This window comes from Phyllobates terribilis, unplaced genomic scaffold (genome assembly GCF_046119375.1).
Source record: "Phyllobates terribilis strain yellow unplaced genomic scaffold, ASM4611937v1 Scaffold_8__6_contigs__length_399053987, whole genome shotgun sequence".
Classification (NCBI taxonomy): Eukaryota; Metazoa; Chordata; class Amphibia; order Anura; family Dendrobatidae; genus Phyllobates; species Phyllobates terribilis.
In genome coordinates this window covers 21,659,453-21,678,999 of record NW_027362768.1, presented here as the reverse complement: position 1 = coordinate 21,678,999, position 19,547 = coordinate 21,659,453, and the positions used below count along the sequence as shown (strand labels likewise).

Below are 19,547 nucleotides of genomic sequence, written 5' to 3'. Positions count from 1 at the left end.
GTGACAATGATAGATAGTGAAGCTAAGGAGCAGCAGGGAAAAATCTTCTAATAAAGCAGCACTATGTCCCTAGGAGCAGTGCACTTCTGATCTCTCTGCCTGCGCATGTGTATTGAAAACATGTATCATGCAGAGCGATCAGTGACAGCCGTGCCATAATATGGGAGCGCGCTTCCATTGAAAGATAGGTAGATAAAACAAAGATTTTTATAAAGATACGGACCGAAAGTAGTCAGTATATATCTAAAATAAGTAAACAAATACTTATAATGAAATTTTTAATTTTTTAATAAAACTATAGTTTTGGTGACAGGTACCTTTAAATTTATTACTCTCACCCGGAAAGCTCTCCATGGCTCTTTACTCTCCTTATCTCTGCCAACCACCCTACCAAGGCTTTATATTCTGCTGGTGAATTAAATTAATGTCCTCCATAATCAGAGCCAGTCACTCCCTTCTCAATGACTATTCTTGTGTTGCACCAGTTCTCTGGAATATTCTATCTCAAACCAGCTTGTCCAACATCTATAGAATTAAGCATCCTCCAAAGAAAACATGCATTTATGCAGGCCTATGAAATTTTCTAATCTGATTTTTATTTACCCTACCCTCATAGAGTGTAAGCTCTTGCGAGCAGTTCCTAATTGCTAATTAGTTTGTTACTGTGTAATGTTGGATTTTGTTGTATAGGAAACCTCTGAAGTAGCGCTATCTAAATAAATATTATTATATTATTATTATATTATTAATAAATTATTTTGAGAACTAAAAAGTAGATCTTTTTTTATGTGTCTTTTAGCTCCAGATTTTCCAGCTGGTTCAAGTAACCTTTAACTGTGCCTATGTATAAAGAAAATGTTTTCTGAAATTGTACTTACATTCATATCCTCCAGGTACAAGTTGGCAGACAGACCCAGAAGGACACTGAGTGAGCTGGCACCACTTATGGTTGTCACATGAAGAACACAAGCAATCATTGCCATCTCTGCCATCACAAGTACTTCCATTCTGACAAAGGCTGGGCTAACAACAAGATATAGGTTGTTAAGTATTTTCTTCATGTATACACATTAGAAATGAGCACATTATTCACTACTGTACATCGATTTGCCAAAATGATGAGAATCCTGATTTGTTACAAATCTGATACCCAGAGAATTGATTCTGCAATGTCTAGTCCACATTTAAATTTAGAGGTATTTTCTGGGACTGACTATGCACAGATAATTTTAATAAAATCTATATTTTAGTAAATAATAGTATTCTTCAGGAAATAATTCTGGAACATCTTTTATGACAACTCTGCTTCTGCCATTCCTCTTTAATTTCTCCTAGATTATTTTTTTTTAAATGACAACTAGTGTCACCAGTTAGGAGTGTGTTCCTTAACTGCCCAATCAGTGCACCCAGTGCCAGTGCTGACTCTGTAGGAAGGCACCACTTAACATGAAGAATGGAAGTACCAAGTTGTCATTTTATTCACAACTATTAAGGAGGAAGAACAGAGGAAGAGAAGAACAGAGAGCTGTAATAAAAGATACTCCAGAATTGTTATTTCATTGAGAGTCCCAGTATTCCCTAAACAAAAATGTCAGGAGCAGGGACTCGTCCTTTTTAACCTCACTTGCTCCTATATTTAAATGGGTTCTCCAGGAATTGAAAAAAAAGAACTAAAGGAAATGTAATAATACATAATTTACTATAATTACCATATTTTTCGGACTATAAGACGAACCTAGGTTTTAGAGGAGGAAAATAGGGGAAAAAATTTTAAGCAAAAAATGTGATCATGATGCCCTGTTATGGGGGAGGGGGTCTGCTGCTGATACTGGTATTGGGGCAATGTCCCACAATTCTGTTAATATCCTCCATCCTGGTATGTATGGCCCCTCCTTCCTAGTATACGTGGACCCCATCCCATCCTGGTATACGTGGCCCTCATCCCCATCCTGGAATGTATGGCACACCTTGATCCCCCATCCTGGTATTCATGGCACCCCTTTGATCTACCATCCTGGTATGCATGGCACCCCCTGATCCCCATCCTGGTATGCATGGCACCCCTTGATCAGCCATCCTGGTATGTATGGCACCCCTTGATCACCCATCCTGGTATGTATGGCACCCATTGAGCACCCATCCTGGTATGTATGGCACCCCTTGAGCCCCCATCTTGGTATGTATGGCACCCCTTGATCACTAATCCTGGTATGTATGGCACCCCTTGAGCCCCCATCACGCTGCCCACAAAAAAAAATAAAACAATTATACGCACCTCCTCTCTCCTCCAGCACTGTCCCACTCTGCTGCCAATACTCTCACTGTGTGAGCCGCGCATGTCAAGGTGTGACGCTGTGCTGGAATAGTCACTTCTCCCCACGCCGGGACTCTGTGCATGGGGAGCAGTGACCCTTCAGACTCCTCAATAGCCGGCACACTGTACCGCAGCGCGAATCCTGCTGCCGCTCTGCGGTCAGTGTGCCTGCTATTAAAGACCATGAATATTCACTACAACACATGGGAGTGGGTTGTAGGGAATATTCATGAGCTTTAATAGCGGCACACAGACCGCAGAGAGGCAGGAGGAGCAGCGCTACGGCTACAGTGTGCTGGCTATTACGGAAAATGAATATTCCCTGCTCCCCACGCCCATGGGCGTGGGGAGCAGGGAATATTCATTTTCTTTAGTAGCGGGCACAGCGTAGGCTGCAGCAGATGGCTGCTGCCTCCTGTGCCACGTTGATCCCACACTGCCGCTCCCCCACACCTCCTACAACGCAGAGCCACAGTATATACAGGTAGATCGTATTCGGACTATAAGATGCACCCCCCACTTTCCTCCAAAATTTTGGAGGCAAAAAGTGCGTCTTATAGTCCGAAAAATACGGTACCTTTAATTTGCAAATTGTTTTGTCTAAGAAGGTAATCAATATAGAATAAAATGGCAGAAACCTGCAACGAAAAGATGCAGACAGCGTTCAATCCAGGGTGTTGAATTTAAAGGTGAAATCTATTTCACCATAAAAAGCACAACGTTTCAACCCAATTTGGTCTTTTTCAAGTATTTGAAAAAGACTCATTTAGGTTGAAACGTTGTTCTTTTAATGGCGAAATAAATTTCATCTTTAAATTCAACACCCTGGATTGGACGCTGTCTGCATTTTTTTTTGTTGATTGTGACATTTCCAAGTGGGTTCCTTGGTGACTATGGACGTCCCACACAGTGAGTGATGCCAGCCACAAATTTTTCTGGACACTGACAGAAACCTGTCCATCTGATTTCATGCTAGAGTTACCAGGAGTTCTGAGGTAAGAAGAGGCTGCTCATACTGTTGTCCACCCTGTCTATCTGATCAATTACTGGAGATACCAGAAGTACTGATATAAAAAGAGGCAGCTCACACTGCTGTCTACAATTTCTATCTGATCTAATACTGGAGATACAAGAAGTGTAGATGCAAGAAAAAGGCGCTCACACTGCTGTCCATCCTGTCTATCTGATCTAATACTGGAGATACCAGGGGTGCTGAAGTAAGAAGAGGCTGCTCACACTGCTGTCCATTCTGTCTTTCTGATCTAAAACTGGAGATAACAGGGGTACTGAAGTCAGAAAAGGCTGCTCGCACTGCTGTCCTCCCTGTCTATCTGATCTAATATTGAAGATACCAGAAGTGCTGAGGCAAGAAGAAGCCACTCACACAGCTGCCCCATCCCTGTTTATCTGATGAAATACTAGAGATACCAGGAGTACTGTGGCAAGAAGAGGCAGCTCACACTGCTGTCTTCCCTGTCATTCTGATCTAATACTGGGGATACCAAGGGTGCTGAGGTAAGATTAAGCCACTAACACTACTGTCTACCCTGTGTATCTGATCTAATACTGGAGATACCAGGAGTGCTGAGGTAAGAAGAGGCTGCTCATACTGTTGTCCACCCTGTCTATCTGATCAATTACTGGAGATACCAGAAGTACTGCTGACATAAAAAGATGCTGCTCACACTGCTGTCTACCATTTCTATCTGATCTAATACTGGAGATACCAGGAGTACTGAGGTAAGAAGAGGTTGCTCATACTGCAGTCCACCATGTCTATCTGATTTAATTCTGGAGAAACCAGGTGTGCTGAGATAAGAAGAGGCTGCTCACTTTGTTGTCCACCCTGTCAGTCTGGTCTAATATTGGAGATACCAGGACTGTTAAGGTAAAAAAAGACTGCTCACACTGCTGTACAACCTGTCTTTCTGAATGCTAATCTGCTGATGTTAGTTGAATATGACCTATGTCTGTGACATAGTGCTGAGGTATTGTTTTGTTGGCATGTTATGCAGTCATAGAGTCATAGCTGTTATGACTGCCAAAGCACATTCAGATAGGAAACGTACAAACCAGGAAAACAAATACTTAAACCTGACAGATCCTTGTTCAGACTAGGAAAAGCCCTTCTCTGACCCTGGTCTGTCCCTGTTTGACCGCAGAAGTTGGCACCTTAAGGTAACGCAATGGCGCCCCCACTCGACGGTCAGCTTACCCTGAATGTCCTTAGCAGCTCCTAGGATCACTAGAGTAGAAGTTCCCTAAGGAATAAAGGAATCACACACAAAGCAACTGCATTCAACACAAACCACAGCACAGTGAATAAATCCAACAAAGTCTATCACCTGCAGGAAACACCAGTAGGTGAAGATATTTAAAGCTGAACCCAAAAGGTGATAGAACAGACAGAGTAAATGAAAAACACCTGTTAACCACAACCGACAGAAATAAAGATAACAGAACTAAAACACCTAAAGAAAATGTGTATCAGTTGTGGCTCAGTGGAGAGAGACGCCGACAACAGAAACAAAGTTTTGAATCCAGAAGCATGACACTTGCACTTGTTCACACTTGTTTTGCCCTGGTAAGAGGTGCTGGTCAGTTTTTTTCATTGTAGTATACCATTGGAGTTGATGAGTGCCTCCATATTTGTTTTTTGTAAAGCTACCTCCAGGTCACAGCAGCAGTTTTCTACTAAACATGTTCACAGGCACCTGTCCTCATACCACTCTAAGAAAGGTTTCTGTCAGTGTAACAAATGGCCTGAGAAAAACCTCGGCACTTGGTATAGCTCTTTTGAACTTTAAGATTTTAATATAATGTAAGTGCAGTCCAGGAAAACAACAAACGTTTCGGCCTACATGACCTTCATCAGTGTAATCTGACCACTTATGAAGATCAGTGAAACCGGGGGATGGGCTGGACTCTATGTCTCAAAGGTGAAAGGTCAGTAGGACCTGTGTCACCTGCCAATACCGTGTGGGGCTAGAACAAGATGTCCACTGCTGGTTCCAGTGTCTGCCCTGGAAGGGCCCTGGAAGATTGAGGGCAGACACTGGAACCAGCAGTGGACACTGCATTCGAGCCTCACATGGTATTGGCAGATGACACAGGTCCTACTGACCTTTCACCTTTGAGACATAGAATCCAGCCCATCCCCCGGTTTCACTGATCTTCATAAGCGGTCGGATTACACTGATGAAGGCCATGTAGGCCGAAAAGTTTGTTGTTTTCCTGGACTGCACTTACATTATGATATTAAAATCTTGAAGTTCAAAAGAGCTATACTGAGTGCCGAGGTTTTTCTCAGACTGTATTTGGGTTTGGACCCTACTCGAGCGCCTTTCCGATAGTGCTGCGGTTTTCTTTAAGTGTAACAAATGGCGACCATTTTAACATAGTAACATAGTTTGTAAAGCCGAATAAAGACTTGCGTCCATCAAGTTCGACCTGTTAGTTCTGTAATTGCTAAAGTTGATCCAGAGGAGGGCAAAAACCCCAAATGATTTAGCCAATCTTCACCTGAGGAAAAATTCCCTCCCGACTCTGAAACCAGCAGTCAGAATAAATCCCTGTATCAACATACTATTTTATTTTATTTTTAAGTATATGCTGAAATCTGCCTGGTATCTAGAAATGCATCCAGTCCCCGCTTGAACTGGTGTAGTGAATCTGACATTACCGTCTCCTCACTCAGTGAATTCCATATTCTCACTGCTCTTACCGTAAAGAACCCCTTCCTATGCTAGTGCTGAAACCTTTTCTCTTCCAGTCTTAGTGAATGCCCTCTTGTTACCGTAATATCCCTCCTTTTGAACAAATCCCGGGCAAGATCTCTATACTGTCCCCTAACATATTTGTACACATTTATTATGTCCCCCCTCAACCTTCTCTTTTCCAGGCTGAATAGTCCTAGTTTTGCCAACCTCTCTGGGTATTGCAGTCCCTCCATTCCCTTTATTAATTTTGTTGCCCTCCTTTGTACCTTTTCAAGCTCATTTATATCCTTTCTATATATTGGGGCCCATAACTGAGCACAGTATTCCAAGTGTGGTCTGACCAGTGCTTTGTACAGTGGAAGAACAATGTTCTCATCCTTTGCAGCTATACCTCTTCTGATACAGCCCATTAACCTGTTTGCCCTTACAGCAGCGGCCTGACTTTGGGCACTCCAATTTAGTTTGCTATCAATCAAGATGCCCAAGTCCTTCTCCATCTCTGAATTCCCCAATGATTTCCCATTCAGTGAGTACTGGTGACTTCCATTTTTCCTTCCCATATGTATGACCTTACATTTCTCCACGTTAAACCTCATTTGCCATTTAATGCTCCACCTACCCAGCTTATCCAAATCCCTCTGTAGGTCTGCACTGTCCTCTTTTGTATTAATTGTTTTACATAACTTTGTGTCATCTGCAAATATTGATATTTTACTATTTATCCCGTTGACTATGTCGTTAATAAAGATATTAAATAACATTGGGCCTAGTACAGACCCCTGTAGTACCCCACTAGTGACGCTTACCCAATCTGAGTATATTCCATTTATAACCACCCTCTGCCTTCTATCCTTTAGCCAGTTAGCTACCCACTTGCAGACATTTTCCCCCAGCCCCATCATTCTCATTTTGTATACCAACCTATTATGTGGCACGCTATCGAACGCTTTTGAGAAGTCGAGATACACGGCATCCACTGGTTCCCCCTGATCTAATCGAGAGCTAACCTCCTCGTAGAAGTCAATCAGGTTTGTTTGGCAGGAGCGATTCCTCATGAATCCATGTTGGTTCGGGATTAAAAGATTATTAGCATCAAGATGCTCCGTAATTGCCTCTTTAATGAAGCTTTCAAAAATTTTGCCCACAACGGACGTCAGACTCACCGGCCGATAGTTTCCGGCGTCACTTTTCGCTCCCTTTTTGAATATTGGCACTACATTCGCCTGTCGCCAATCAAGTGGTACAGACCCAGTCTCAACAGAGTCCTTAAATATAAGATATAACGGTCTGTCTATCACATTACTTAGTTCCCTTAGTACCCGTGGGTGTATGCCATCAGGTCCTGGTGATTTGTTTATTTTAATGTTACTGAGGCGTTTCTGTACCCCAGCTTGGGTTAGATTTGTCATACTTAGTGGAGGATTAAGCTTGTCACTTCCCATTTCTCCTGTTAGTTCTATTTCCTTTGTGAAAGTTGTCGAAAAAAAATTATTTAATAGATTAGCTTTATCCTCATCTTTCTCTATGATTTTGCCTTCCTCACTTTTTATCGGTCCAATATTATCCTTTTACTATTTATATACGTAAAGAACAGTTTGGGATTTGATCTACTTTCCCTAGCAATACGTCTCTCTGTTTCCTCCTTCGCTATTTTTATTTGTTTTTTACAGGTTCTCGTTTTTTCCTTGTAACACATTAGTGCCTCCTTACTGTTTTCCTGTTTTAATCTCTTGAATGCCTCTTTTTTGCTATTTAACGCCCCTTTTACGTTCTTGTTCAACCATATTGCTTTCCTCTTATTTCTGGCCCTTTTATTCCCATACGGTATATACCTCTCGCACTGAGTATTCAGAATTCTTTTGAAGGTTTCCCATTTACTATTCGTATTCCATTGATTAAGTACTTTGTCCCAGTCAATAAGTTGAAGGTTTTCTATCAGCTGATCAAACTTCGCCCTCCTAAAGTTTAATGTTTTAGTTGTTCCCTTATTGATAACCCTACTGAAGGGCATTTTGAAGTCGATAGTATTATGATCGCTATTACCTAGGTGCCCCCCTATCTGTACCTCAGTTATTCTATCAGGCCTATTAGTCAATATTAAGTCCAACACGGCCTTCCCTCTCGTTGGTTCCTGCACTAGTTGGGAGAGATAATTATCCTTAATATTTGTCAAGAACCTTTTTCCTTTCTGAGATCTACAGGTTTCTGTTTCCCAGTCAATATCCGGGTAGTTGAAATCCCCCATTACAATCACTTCATTATGTTTTGCTACTTTGTCTATTTGTCCTAATAGCAGATTCTCATTCTCCTCTGTTATATTTGGTGGCTTATAGCAGACCCCCAGTAATATTTTATTATTATTTTTTGCCCCCTCTATCTCTACCCACATGGACTCGACCCCCTCTTCTCCCTCTCCTATATCTTCCCTTAGTCTGGGTTTTAGACATGACTTTACATATAAGCAGACTCCTCCGCCTTTCCCCTGTTTCCGGTCCCTTCTAAATAAACTATAATCTAATAAATTTACCGCCCAGTCGTAGCTATCGTCTAGCCAAATCTCTGTTATACCTACGATGTCATACCTCTCCTCCGATATAAGCGCCCACAGCTCATCCGCCTTATTGGTCAGGCTTCTATATTGAACTATCTTCCTAGACAAAAAAGCATGATTTTATAATTAAAGGTATTTAAGAAATTATTTATAATTGCATTTCCTTTCGTTATTTTTTTCTTTTCCCAAAGAAACCCTTTTAACCGAACCATGCAATCCATCTTTGTGTTCTCTATTTTTTTTGCTCACCTTGCAGATTATGTCATTTAAGCAACCGCTTGTTAAATTAACCAAAGTTGAATTTTCTGAATGTTCTACATCCGAACTGGGGAAGAACTCAAGAGCAGTGCCATCAATTCTTAGATCTTGGATACAACCATTAAAATACCCTCCTCCCTTAATAGTCTCCGAGTGATCACCCAATCCTCCAACATAAAGAGAGCTTATATGTTTTCTTTTGATATCCAAAGATATGACATCCAACGGTTGTGAAGAGGTAAACAGATCCAGTTTGTGTTGTGTCAGTTTTATGGTAACCAGATGAGCTTGGCCATCATTAATATTATGTTCTCCCTTAGCTGTAATGTGTTTTCCAGTTCTTGCTGTCAATTTACCAGATTCCAGGGATATTATAATATGATAGTGAGTTGAGTTTCCCATAGCAATCAAAAACCCTGACTCATACTTCGTTGTGACAAATGCAGACAAAACCACATCATCATTGTGTTGAATCCTTGTTTGAAATACAGCATATGATGATACATTTCCATAACCAAATCCGGCAGCTTCATATTCTAATGGGAAGAAAAAGGAAATAATTGACATCAGGGTTAAAATAATGGAACACTCTGCAGGAACATAGAGCATACATCTACATTCAGTTCATGAAAATGTTTTTTAAAATCTACAGGACAAGCAAAAAAAAACACATGTTCATATATTTTAGAAATTGGAGGTGTAGGATTGATTGGTTTTTGTGAATATTTTTAAGCCAAGACTGAACGGTTCAAATTGATCTCTTCCAGTATTCCACCTAGTAGTAAATGAAGCTGCTGCAGTCTTCTGCAAAAAGTATACAAATATATCCAAAACATTTTTTCTCCACATTTTTTTTTGCTCCCAACAGGTCTAGATACAACTCAATGTGCAAATGGATCTCAATACGCAATAGTCAAAATTTGAAAAATTTGCTAAAAAAAGTCTTTTGTGTAGCCATGGTCTTCTTGTGTAAATGTGCTCATAAGTTATCCATTGGAAACCTTTACATGTACTACAATTTACATTTGCATACTTTATGGTGTATATATATGGTATATTTCTAAAGTAGCTCACAAATGTGGGGTAAATCCAAAGGTATAAGGTTATCGTGTACTTACCTCTAAACGATAACTAATCTAATCAAAGTAAAATTTAAAAAATGTAATTAATAAATAATGAAATATGTATACTCGTAAAGTCATAGGTGATTGCACTTTTAGAGTACACTGAGCATCAAGAAATTAGGAGTCAAGTATCAGTTGTGAAGTTCCTACAAGCTTCAGCTGTGAAGCTGCTGAATAAACACCAAAAATATAAAAATGGCATGAAACATTAACTAAATGTATGTAGCCATTTCCATATTCTTTTAGATATCAGAGCACGTCTGCCCCAATGTTTTACTTCTGTAGACATAAATACTGTTTAGCTCTTTTAACGCAGTCTGGTATTTTGGTATCTGACTTAGAAAAAATGGACAGCTATGGTATATTATCAAATCTGGACGACAAACCATCATGTTTTTGGATGCATCTACTCCACTTCGATGTTAGAAATTAAATACAAATATTAAAGGGGTTTTCCTCCACTAAACAGCCTCTTATTAACCATTTAAAGCGCACCTGTCAGCAAGCTTGTGCTCAGTAAACTACATACACTGCCAAGTGGGCGACATTACACTGATTAATATGATACCTTGGTTGATGAAATCTGTCCTGTGGTTCTAGTCTAATCTTTACTTTCAGTTTGGAGATAATATGCTCATGCTCTGGGGCGGCCTGTGGGCCTTATGACAGCTCACTGTGCCTTCACTGACCTGCCTCCTATTTTACCTAGCCCCGCACTACTAGATGCAGTATGTAAAATAGGAGGCAGGTCAATGAAGGATCAGTGATCTGTCATAAGAGCATACAGGTGAATATGTAAGCAGAGCATAAGATAGAGCGCCCCCCACAGGCCGCCCCGGGGCACGGGCATACCATTATCTCCAAACTGAGAGATTACACAAGAACCACAGGACAGATTTCATCAACCAAGGTATCATATTAATCAGTGTAATGTCGCCCACCTGACAGTGTATGTAGTTTACTGAGCAAAATCCTGCTGACAGGTGCGCTTTAATGAGCAGGCAATTTTAATTTTTTGCTCTTTCGTTTTTTCCTACCTTTTTTCAAGAGTCATAACTTTTTTATTTTTCCATTGACATAGACAAGCTGTAATTTTGAATCACACAATTTGTTTTGCCATAAAATGTACTGAAAAACAGCAAACAAAAATATAAGTGGGATGAAAGATGAAAAAAATAAAATTCTACCATTCTTATATGGGTTTTGTTTTTACGGCATTCAAAAGGTGCAGTAAAAATTGTCTGGAAACATGATTGGCCCTATTAGTGCAATTACGGCAATACCAAACGTGCATAGTTTTTTTTATATCTAAGTGATGAAAAAAAATATAATTTTATTAAAAAAAATTTTTGCTTTCTATTGCCATTGTCCAAGACCCAAAACATTTTTATCTTTCCGCTAAGCGACAGCTTGTTTTGTTGCATGGTGAGCTGACATTTTTATTGATACCAATTTGGGGTACATACGACAAGTTTTCTTGAATTTTTTTCAGGAAATGAGGTGACTAAAAAAAGCAATTCTGGCACTTAGATTTTTTTTCTCATCACAGTTAACTAATATTTAGGTAGATTGGACTTCTACGGATGTGACATTACTAAATATGTTTGTTTTTGCATATATTCTTTTAATTTTTTTTAACTTTTTAGATTATTTTTTAGTCCTATTTGAGGGACTTGAACCTGCAATCGTTTGATCAGTTGTACGATATACTGCAATACCACAGTAATGCATTATATAAGAAAAATTATGCTTCTTATGGGGCTTAGCCTGAGGGGGGAGCTTAGCCTATAGTTGAACTTAGAAGTATTAAGATGGCAGCCATGATAATCCATTGGTAACCCATGATAGCGTCCCAGGCCAATGCCAGCCGGTACGTGCACACACTGACAAATGCTCTATTTAAGTGCTGCTATTAGTGGTTAACAGCCACGGCCAGAGCTCAGCTTCTGTAACATAATCGGCATCTACAACATGGGGAGAGAGCTCAAATCCTGAGCCTTCTCCCCACTCGCGAACTCTTGCCCAGGACATTTATTCACGTCCTAATGTGGAAAAGGGTTAGAAAGCTCAGGGAGGTGAAAAAAATGATACTCGCCTCCTAGACTGGAGTTGATCCTCTGTAATCAGTACGGCATCTCTGCCCTCAACATCCAGTGGGGGCATCACGTAGACGCTGCAGTCAATCAGTGGCTACAAAGTTCACATTTCATCCAGGCAGAAGAAACAATGTTTTTCCCACTGGACTCATTAATAAGTAGTTGTCCAGCAACTGAACAACTTACATTTATGGCCAAATTTGTAGCTGTATACCATAATTTGTTTCTATAATTATTTAGGTGTAATAGTATTACCTGTGGAGCAGTTGTTTCCTCTGTAAGGCCGATGACAATCACAGTAATAGTTCAGCCATAAGTTAGTGCATTCGCCTCTGTTCCCACATGGCTGACTATCACAGTGTTCATGTCTCTGGCAACCAACTTCAACGTTAGCTAATATCCCATCTTCCTCTGTAATAACAATGGAGCCCACTGTAATATCTCGTACGCAGCCTACAAATCCTGTCTGCATTTCAACTATTCCAGTACTGGTTTCTTGCTTCCTCCGTGCTGATGGTTCACCTCCAAATAATATGTTCTGGAACTCAATATTTAATGTATTTTCTAGGCGAGAGTGGATCACACATGAACTTCCACAAGAGGGGTCAAACAATTTGAAACGAATATCGTCTTGAAAGATGATTTCAACTTTATGCCAAAGATCATCGCTGACATTGTAAGGTAAATGTAAAACAGTGCTCAACTGACTGCTGCGGTGTAAAGACAAGAACAAGAAGCCATTTTGAAGATATAGCCTCCAGGCTGCTGCTTGGTCTCCGAGGTGTAATACAGAAACAGATGTCTGCACAGTTCGGAAAGTGAAAGATACATTGAGTGGTTCCCCTCTTTGAGGCTGTAATGTAAAAGGTAGGATAGTTCTACCATTAAATGAGAATGTAGTCTGTTTTTCACAGTAAGGACCTGTGTATCCTGCCAAACACAAGCAGGTATGGTAATGATTACTGTTCATTAAATAAGGTATGCAGGAGCCACCATGTTGGCATATGTGCTCCTCACAGCCAGTGAGAACCTGCGTACAGTCTGGACCCCCATAGTAGCGTCCTTCCAAATTGTATGTAGGACAGTGACAAATATAACTTCCAAGAAGATTCTCACAAGTGCCTTCATTCTGACAAGGATTTGACTCGCACTCATTGATGTCTTGTTCACAGTGGACACCTAAGATGAGGAGATAAAAAAAACAGGTTATCTATCTTCTACATTGTCTACATTTAATGAGTAAACCAAATCCTTTACTAAAACAAAAGACGGGTGGTAGACAAATGAGATGAGAATAATTAACATAATAGTGGATGACATCTTGGTAGATGTGCCTTCATTTAGGTAGCACAATTCTTACTTGAGTTAAAGTGAATAGCTAAAAACCAGCCAGTCCAGATGAGAGAGACCTTACCCAAATGTATGAAGACTGATGAGACGGAGATCCATATTACTGAGTTGAGCATTCTGAGATGTCCCTTGTTCTGATCATTAGTTGTGCATCTTGATTCTGTCACTGGATTACGCTTCTGCACAGACTGTTTTTTCAATCTCTTAAAACCAGCTTAGTCTAATTCTTCTTATTAGCGTTTATGCAATGAGTAGTGTGAGAAAACTACGAGGATCTACTGTTAACGTCAAGAGCCATTATTAGCCCTAATAATGTTTAGGGATTTCAAGCTGGGGTATAGAAAAAATAATGATGACTAAGCTGAATAGTCATCAATTCTGAGTTATTGGTATCTAAGGAGAGCCTACCAAATTATATAAATTGTACAGCAATTTATAAGGACTTGATGAGGATATTCACTACTATTGGAGAAGTATTTCTCAGTAGAACGTCCTTGCTTACGTATGTACTACATGATCCCTTCTACAAATATCCTATAGCAGAAGTAAAATCATTGCAGGATATTTTAGATTATTTTGCTGTATTAAATCAAATTTGGCAAGCCACTAAAGGTTTAGTTATATGGCAACTTTTTTAAAGATTGAAAAAAAAAGTTGGCTTCCTCACTGGCAGATCATAGAATCATAGAATGGTATAGTTGGAGGGGACCTCCTGGGTCATCTGGTCCAACCCCCTGCTCAAAGCAGGATTCACTAAATCATCTCAGACAGATATCTGTCCAGCCTCTGTTTGAAGACGTCCATTGAAGGGGAACTCACCACCTCTCGTGGCAGCCTGTTCCACTCATTGATCACCCTAACTGTCAAAAAGTTTTTTCTAATATCTAATCTGTGTCTCCTCCCATTCCGTTTCATCCCATTGCTTCTAGTCTTTCCTTGTGCAAATGAGAATAAAGATGATCCTTCTACAATGTGACAGCCCTTGAGATATTTGTAGACAGCTATTAAGTCTCCTCTCATTCTTCTTTTTTGCAAGCTAAACATTTCCAAATCCTGTAACCGTTCCTCATAGGACATGGTTTGCAGACCGGTCACCATTCTGGTCGCTCTTCTCTGAACTTGCTCCAGTTTGTCGATGTCTTTTTTAAAATGTGGTGCCCAAAACTGGACGCAGCATTCCAGATGAGGTCTGACCAAAGAGGAGTAAAGTCCGATAATGACTTCACGTGATCTAGACTGTATGCTTCTGTTAATACATCCCAGAATTGTATTTGCTTTTTTTGCTGCTGCATCACACTGTTGACTCATGTTCAGTCTATGATCTATTAGTATACTTAAGTCTTATTCACATGTACTGTTGCTTAGCTCTATTCCTCCCATTTTGTATATGCTTTTTTCATTTTTATTGCCCAGATGTAGTACTTTGCATTTTTCCCTGTTAAAAACCATTCTGTTGGTTACAGCCCTTTGCTCCAGTTTATTTAGGTCTTTTTGAATCCTCTCTCTCTCTTCTCTAGTATTAGCTATCCCTCCTAGCTTTGTGTCATCAGCAAATTTAATCAGTTTACCCTCAATTCCTTCATCTAAATCATTGATAAAGATGTTGAACAATACAGGTCCCAGGACAAAGCCCTGTGGTACCCCACTTGAGACATTCATCCAACTGGATGTGAAGCCATTTACGACCACTCTTTGAGTCCGATCACTATGCCAGTTATGAATCCACCTAACAGTTGCCTTGTCCATTCCATACTTGGTAATTTTTTCAATAAGGATGGTGTGAGATACTTTGTCCAATGCTTTGCTGAAGTCAAGATATACTATATCTACAGCATTTCCCTGATGCACCCAGTCAGTGATTCTGTCATAGAAGGAAGTTAAGCTAGTCTGACATGATTTGTTAGTTACAAACCCATGCTGACTCTGGTTAATCACTTCATTCTTATCCAGGTACTTACATACATGTTGTTTAATAATTTGTTCAAAGATCTTTCCTGGTATAGAAGTCAAACTCACCGGCCTATAGTTCCCTGTGTCCACCTTCTTCCCCTTTTTGAAGATAGGAACAACATTTGCTCTTCTCCAGTCTTCTGGAACTTCTCCTGTTCTCCAAGAATTTTCAAAGATTATGGAGAGTGGTTCTAAAATTTCTTCTACGATCTCCTTCAGTACTCTGGGGTGTAATTCATCTGGACCTGGAGACTTGAACTCATTTATGTTAGCTAAATATTCCCTCACAATCTCTCTGTTTACAGATAACTTGTATTTTTCTATTCCTTTAATTACTTTAATAGGACAGTGAAGATCAGTTGATGTTACATTTTCTTTCTGAGAGAAAACAGATGCAAAATAGGAATTAAAAAGTTCGGCCTTCTCAACATCCTTTCTTACCATTTCACCATTTTCATCCTGTAAAAATTCTATAGCATCTTTGACTTTTCTTTTACTTTTGACATACCCCCAAAATCCTTTTTTATTGCTTTTGACATCTCTTGCAAGCCTTAATTCATTGTCAGCTTTAGCTAACCTGATACGTGCCCTGCAGGATCTGCAGACTGCATTATAATCTTCTTTAGATATGCCTCCCTCTTTCCATTTGATAAACATTTCTTTCTTTCTTTTTAGCATGTGTTTAAGTTCTGTGTTCATCCATCCTGGTTTCCTTAAATGCTTCCCATTCTTCCTACTTTTCGGGATTGTTAACGATTGTGCTTTGAGAATCTCATTTTTAAAAATTTCCCATCCTTCCTGGACATTTTTGTCCTTAAGGACATCCAGCCATTGGATCCCTCCTATTCTCTTTCTGAGTCGCTTAAAATCTGCCTTTCTGAAATCTAACCTTGAAGTTTGAGTCTTCACATGTCTTCCTCCTCTAGTTATCCAAAATTCTATAATAGCATGATCGCTGCCTCCTAGGGTTCCAGCCACTTTTACCTCCTCAACCATTTCCTCCCTGTTTATAAGGATTAGATCCAAAGTAGCAGATCCTCTTGTTTTCTCCCCTACCTTTTGGAAGATAAAGTTGTCAGCAAGAGAGGATAAGAATTTGCTTGACCTGTTAGCTTTACTTGAGAGAGATTCCCAACAAATGTCTGGATAGTTGAAATCTCCCATGACCACTACGTCATATTTTTTGGAGAACTTGGTCATTTGATACATAAAGAGTTCATCCATATCTTCAGCTTGCCCAGGTGGCCTGTAGTAAATGCCTACAATGGTGTCCTTTCCGTTGTTCTCTCCTTGTATTCTTACCCAAACAGTTTCCACAGAACTCCCAGTCTCTGCTTCAATCTCTGTGCAGATATTCGCTTTTCTAACATACAATGCGACACCTCCTCCTCGTTTATCAAGTCTGTCTCTTGCAAATAAGTCGTATCCTTTTAGCCTTGTATTCCAATCATGTGTATCGTCCCACCAAGTTTCAGTGATTCCAATGACATCATATTCCTTTTCCTGCGTTAGTAGTTCCAATTCTCTTTGTTTGTTGCCCATGCTTTGTGCATTTGTATAAAAACATTTTAGTTTGTGATTGGTTTCTCTTCCTCCCATATTTTTATTATTTAAATTTTTTTGTCTTTGTTCTTCCTTTCCACTTCCAGTAGCAGAGATCTCAATAGTATCAGCTGTATATCTTTTTCTGGCCTTTTGCTTCCCTTCCCACATTGTTGTAGTTTAAAGCTCTCCTGATGAGTGTAGCAAGGCGACTTCCAAATACATGTTTTCCAGTCTTCGTAAGGTGCACCCCATCTCTAGCAAGTAGTCCATCATATAGGTAATTCATTCCGTGATCCAGAAATCCAAATCCTTGTTGACGGGACCATCGACGTAGCCAGTTGTTCACCTGTAGAATCTTATTCCACCACATTGTTCCATGGCCATCCACTGGGAGGATGGATGAGAAGACCACCTGCGCTCCCAATTCTTTCACTTTCTTGCCTAAGTCTTCAAAGTCACTGCAGATGGTTTCCAGGTCCTTTCTTGCGGTGTCATTTGTCCCCACATGTATTAGCAGGAATAGGTAGTGATCTGTAGGTCTGAAGAGTCTTGATATCCTGTCAGACACATCTTTAATTTTGCTCCTGGAAGACAGCACATTTCTCTTGAGGTTATGTCTGGCCACCATGGTCACCACCCATCTGGAAAAGTTTTCCCCCTCCCATATATTAATGTGCCACAAACAAGAAGTTGATATCACCAACCATTCCCATTTAATTTAGGTGTATCCATATAAATGGCCCACCCTGTAGAATTACGGTAGTTTGCATTAAAGGGCTTCTTTGGTTAAAACAAGTTATCACCAATCCATGGAATCCACAGGATCGGTGATCACTTATTGATCATTTGGGTCTGAACACTGGAAAACGCACTTATCGGAAGAATGGGGAAGTTTTATCCCTGACAGGACACTTATCCCCATTTTAAAATGCAGCAGCAGGTGGGACATCTGACCACAGCTCCATTCATTCTCTTTGGGGCTTCCAGAAAAAAAACAAGAACAGCCACTGAGGGAATGAATGGATCAGTGGTTAAGTCGCACATGAGCTCCAGTCTAATGGGGATAAAAGCTCCACATTCTACCAATCGATGCGGGTCCCAGCAGTCAGACCCCCACTAATCAATAATTTATCACTTATGCTGTGGAGAGGTGATTACTTGTTTTCCCCGGAGAACCACTGTAAGTGCATCTTGTTCCAAGTATTTAATCACTAATGGAAATAAAGAATCTTCTCCTAATTAATATCAGAAAGAACAAATGACCACCATACACAAAACAATCCACTATACCAACACCAATAGTACCACATAAAAGAGAGAAATACTGCCACACCATGACCAGACCACATATTACCACCACATTCTGACCGAATAATACCACATACAAGGGAGAAATACCACCACACCATGACCAGACCACATATTACCACCACATAGTGACCTAACAATACCACATACAAGGGAGAAATACCACCACACCATGACTAGACCACATATTACCACAACATAGTGACTGAATCATACCACATACAAGGGAGAAATACCACCACACCATAACCAGGCCACATATTACCACCACATAGTGACCGAATAATACCACATAGAAGGGAGAAATACCACCACACCGTGACCAGACCAGATATTAATAGCATATAGCATTCAAATAATTCCCCATCATTTCTCTCCCCCACCTCCATCATTGCTTTCCCCCATCCCCATCATTGCTCTCCCACCTCCTCCATCATTGCTCCTTCCCATCCCCGTCATTGCTCTCCCCCACCTTCTCCAACATTGTCATATCTCCCCCACCTCCATCATTGTCATATCTCTTCAATCATTGCCATATCTCCCCCACCTCCTCCATCATCATTGCCATATATCCCCCACCTCCTCCATCATTATTGCTATATCTCCCACCACCACCTCCATCATTGCTATATCTCCCCCCACCACCTCCCTATCATCAATGCCATATCTCCCCCTACCTCCTCTGTCATCACTGCCATATCTCCCCCACCTGCTCCATCATCATTACCATATCTCCCCCACCTGCTCCATCACCAGTGCCATGTTATATCTCCTCCCACCTCCTCCATCACCAGGCCATACATATCTCACCCTACCTCCTCCATCACCATGCCATGTATATCTCCCCCCACCTTCTCCATCACCATGCCATTCATATCTCCCCCACCTCCTTCATCACCATGCTATGCATATCTCCCCTCCACCTCCTCCATCACCATGCCATGTATATCTCCCCCCACCTCCCCCATCACCATGCCATATCTCCCCCCACCTCCCCATTGCCATGCCATATCTCCCCCCACCTCCTCCATCACCATTGCTCTCCCTCATCTCCTCCCACCTCCTCCATCATCATTGCTCTCCCTCATCTCCCCTCACCTCCTCCATCACCATTGCTCTCCCTCATCTCCTCCCACCTCCTCCATCATCATTGCTCTCCCTCTTCTCCCCCACCTCCTCCAGCACCATTGCTCTCCCTCTTCTCACCCCCCCTCCTCCAGCAGCATTGCTCTCCTTCATCTCCTCCCACCTCCTCCATCACCATTGCTCTCCCTCATCTCCTCCCACCTCCTCCATCATCATTGCTCTCCCTCATCTCCCCCCACCTCCTCC

The 19,547-nt window shown here is 40.9% G+C and overlaps 1 protein-coding gene across 2 annotated transcripts in view; it reads right to left on the bottom strand.

The window, feature by feature from the left end:
* The window catches only part of CRB1 (crumbs cell polarity complex component 1), a 156,542-nt gene that overhangs the window by 58,957 nt on the left and 78,038 nt on the right, over positions 1–19,547 (bottom strand). For both annotated transcript variants that reach the window (XM_073642865.1, XM_073642866.1), the window contains exons 6-8: positions 12,318–13,241; positions 8,834–9,378; positions 879–1,023 (exon numbers count right to left, since the gene is read on the bottom strand). In XM_073642865.1, the coding sequence (XP_073498966.1) occupies positions 879–1,023; positions 8,834–9,378; positions 12,318–13,241 (1,614 nt within the window). The remainder of the gene's footprint in view (positions 1–878; positions 1,024–8,833; positions 9,379–12,317; positions 13,242–19,547) is intronic.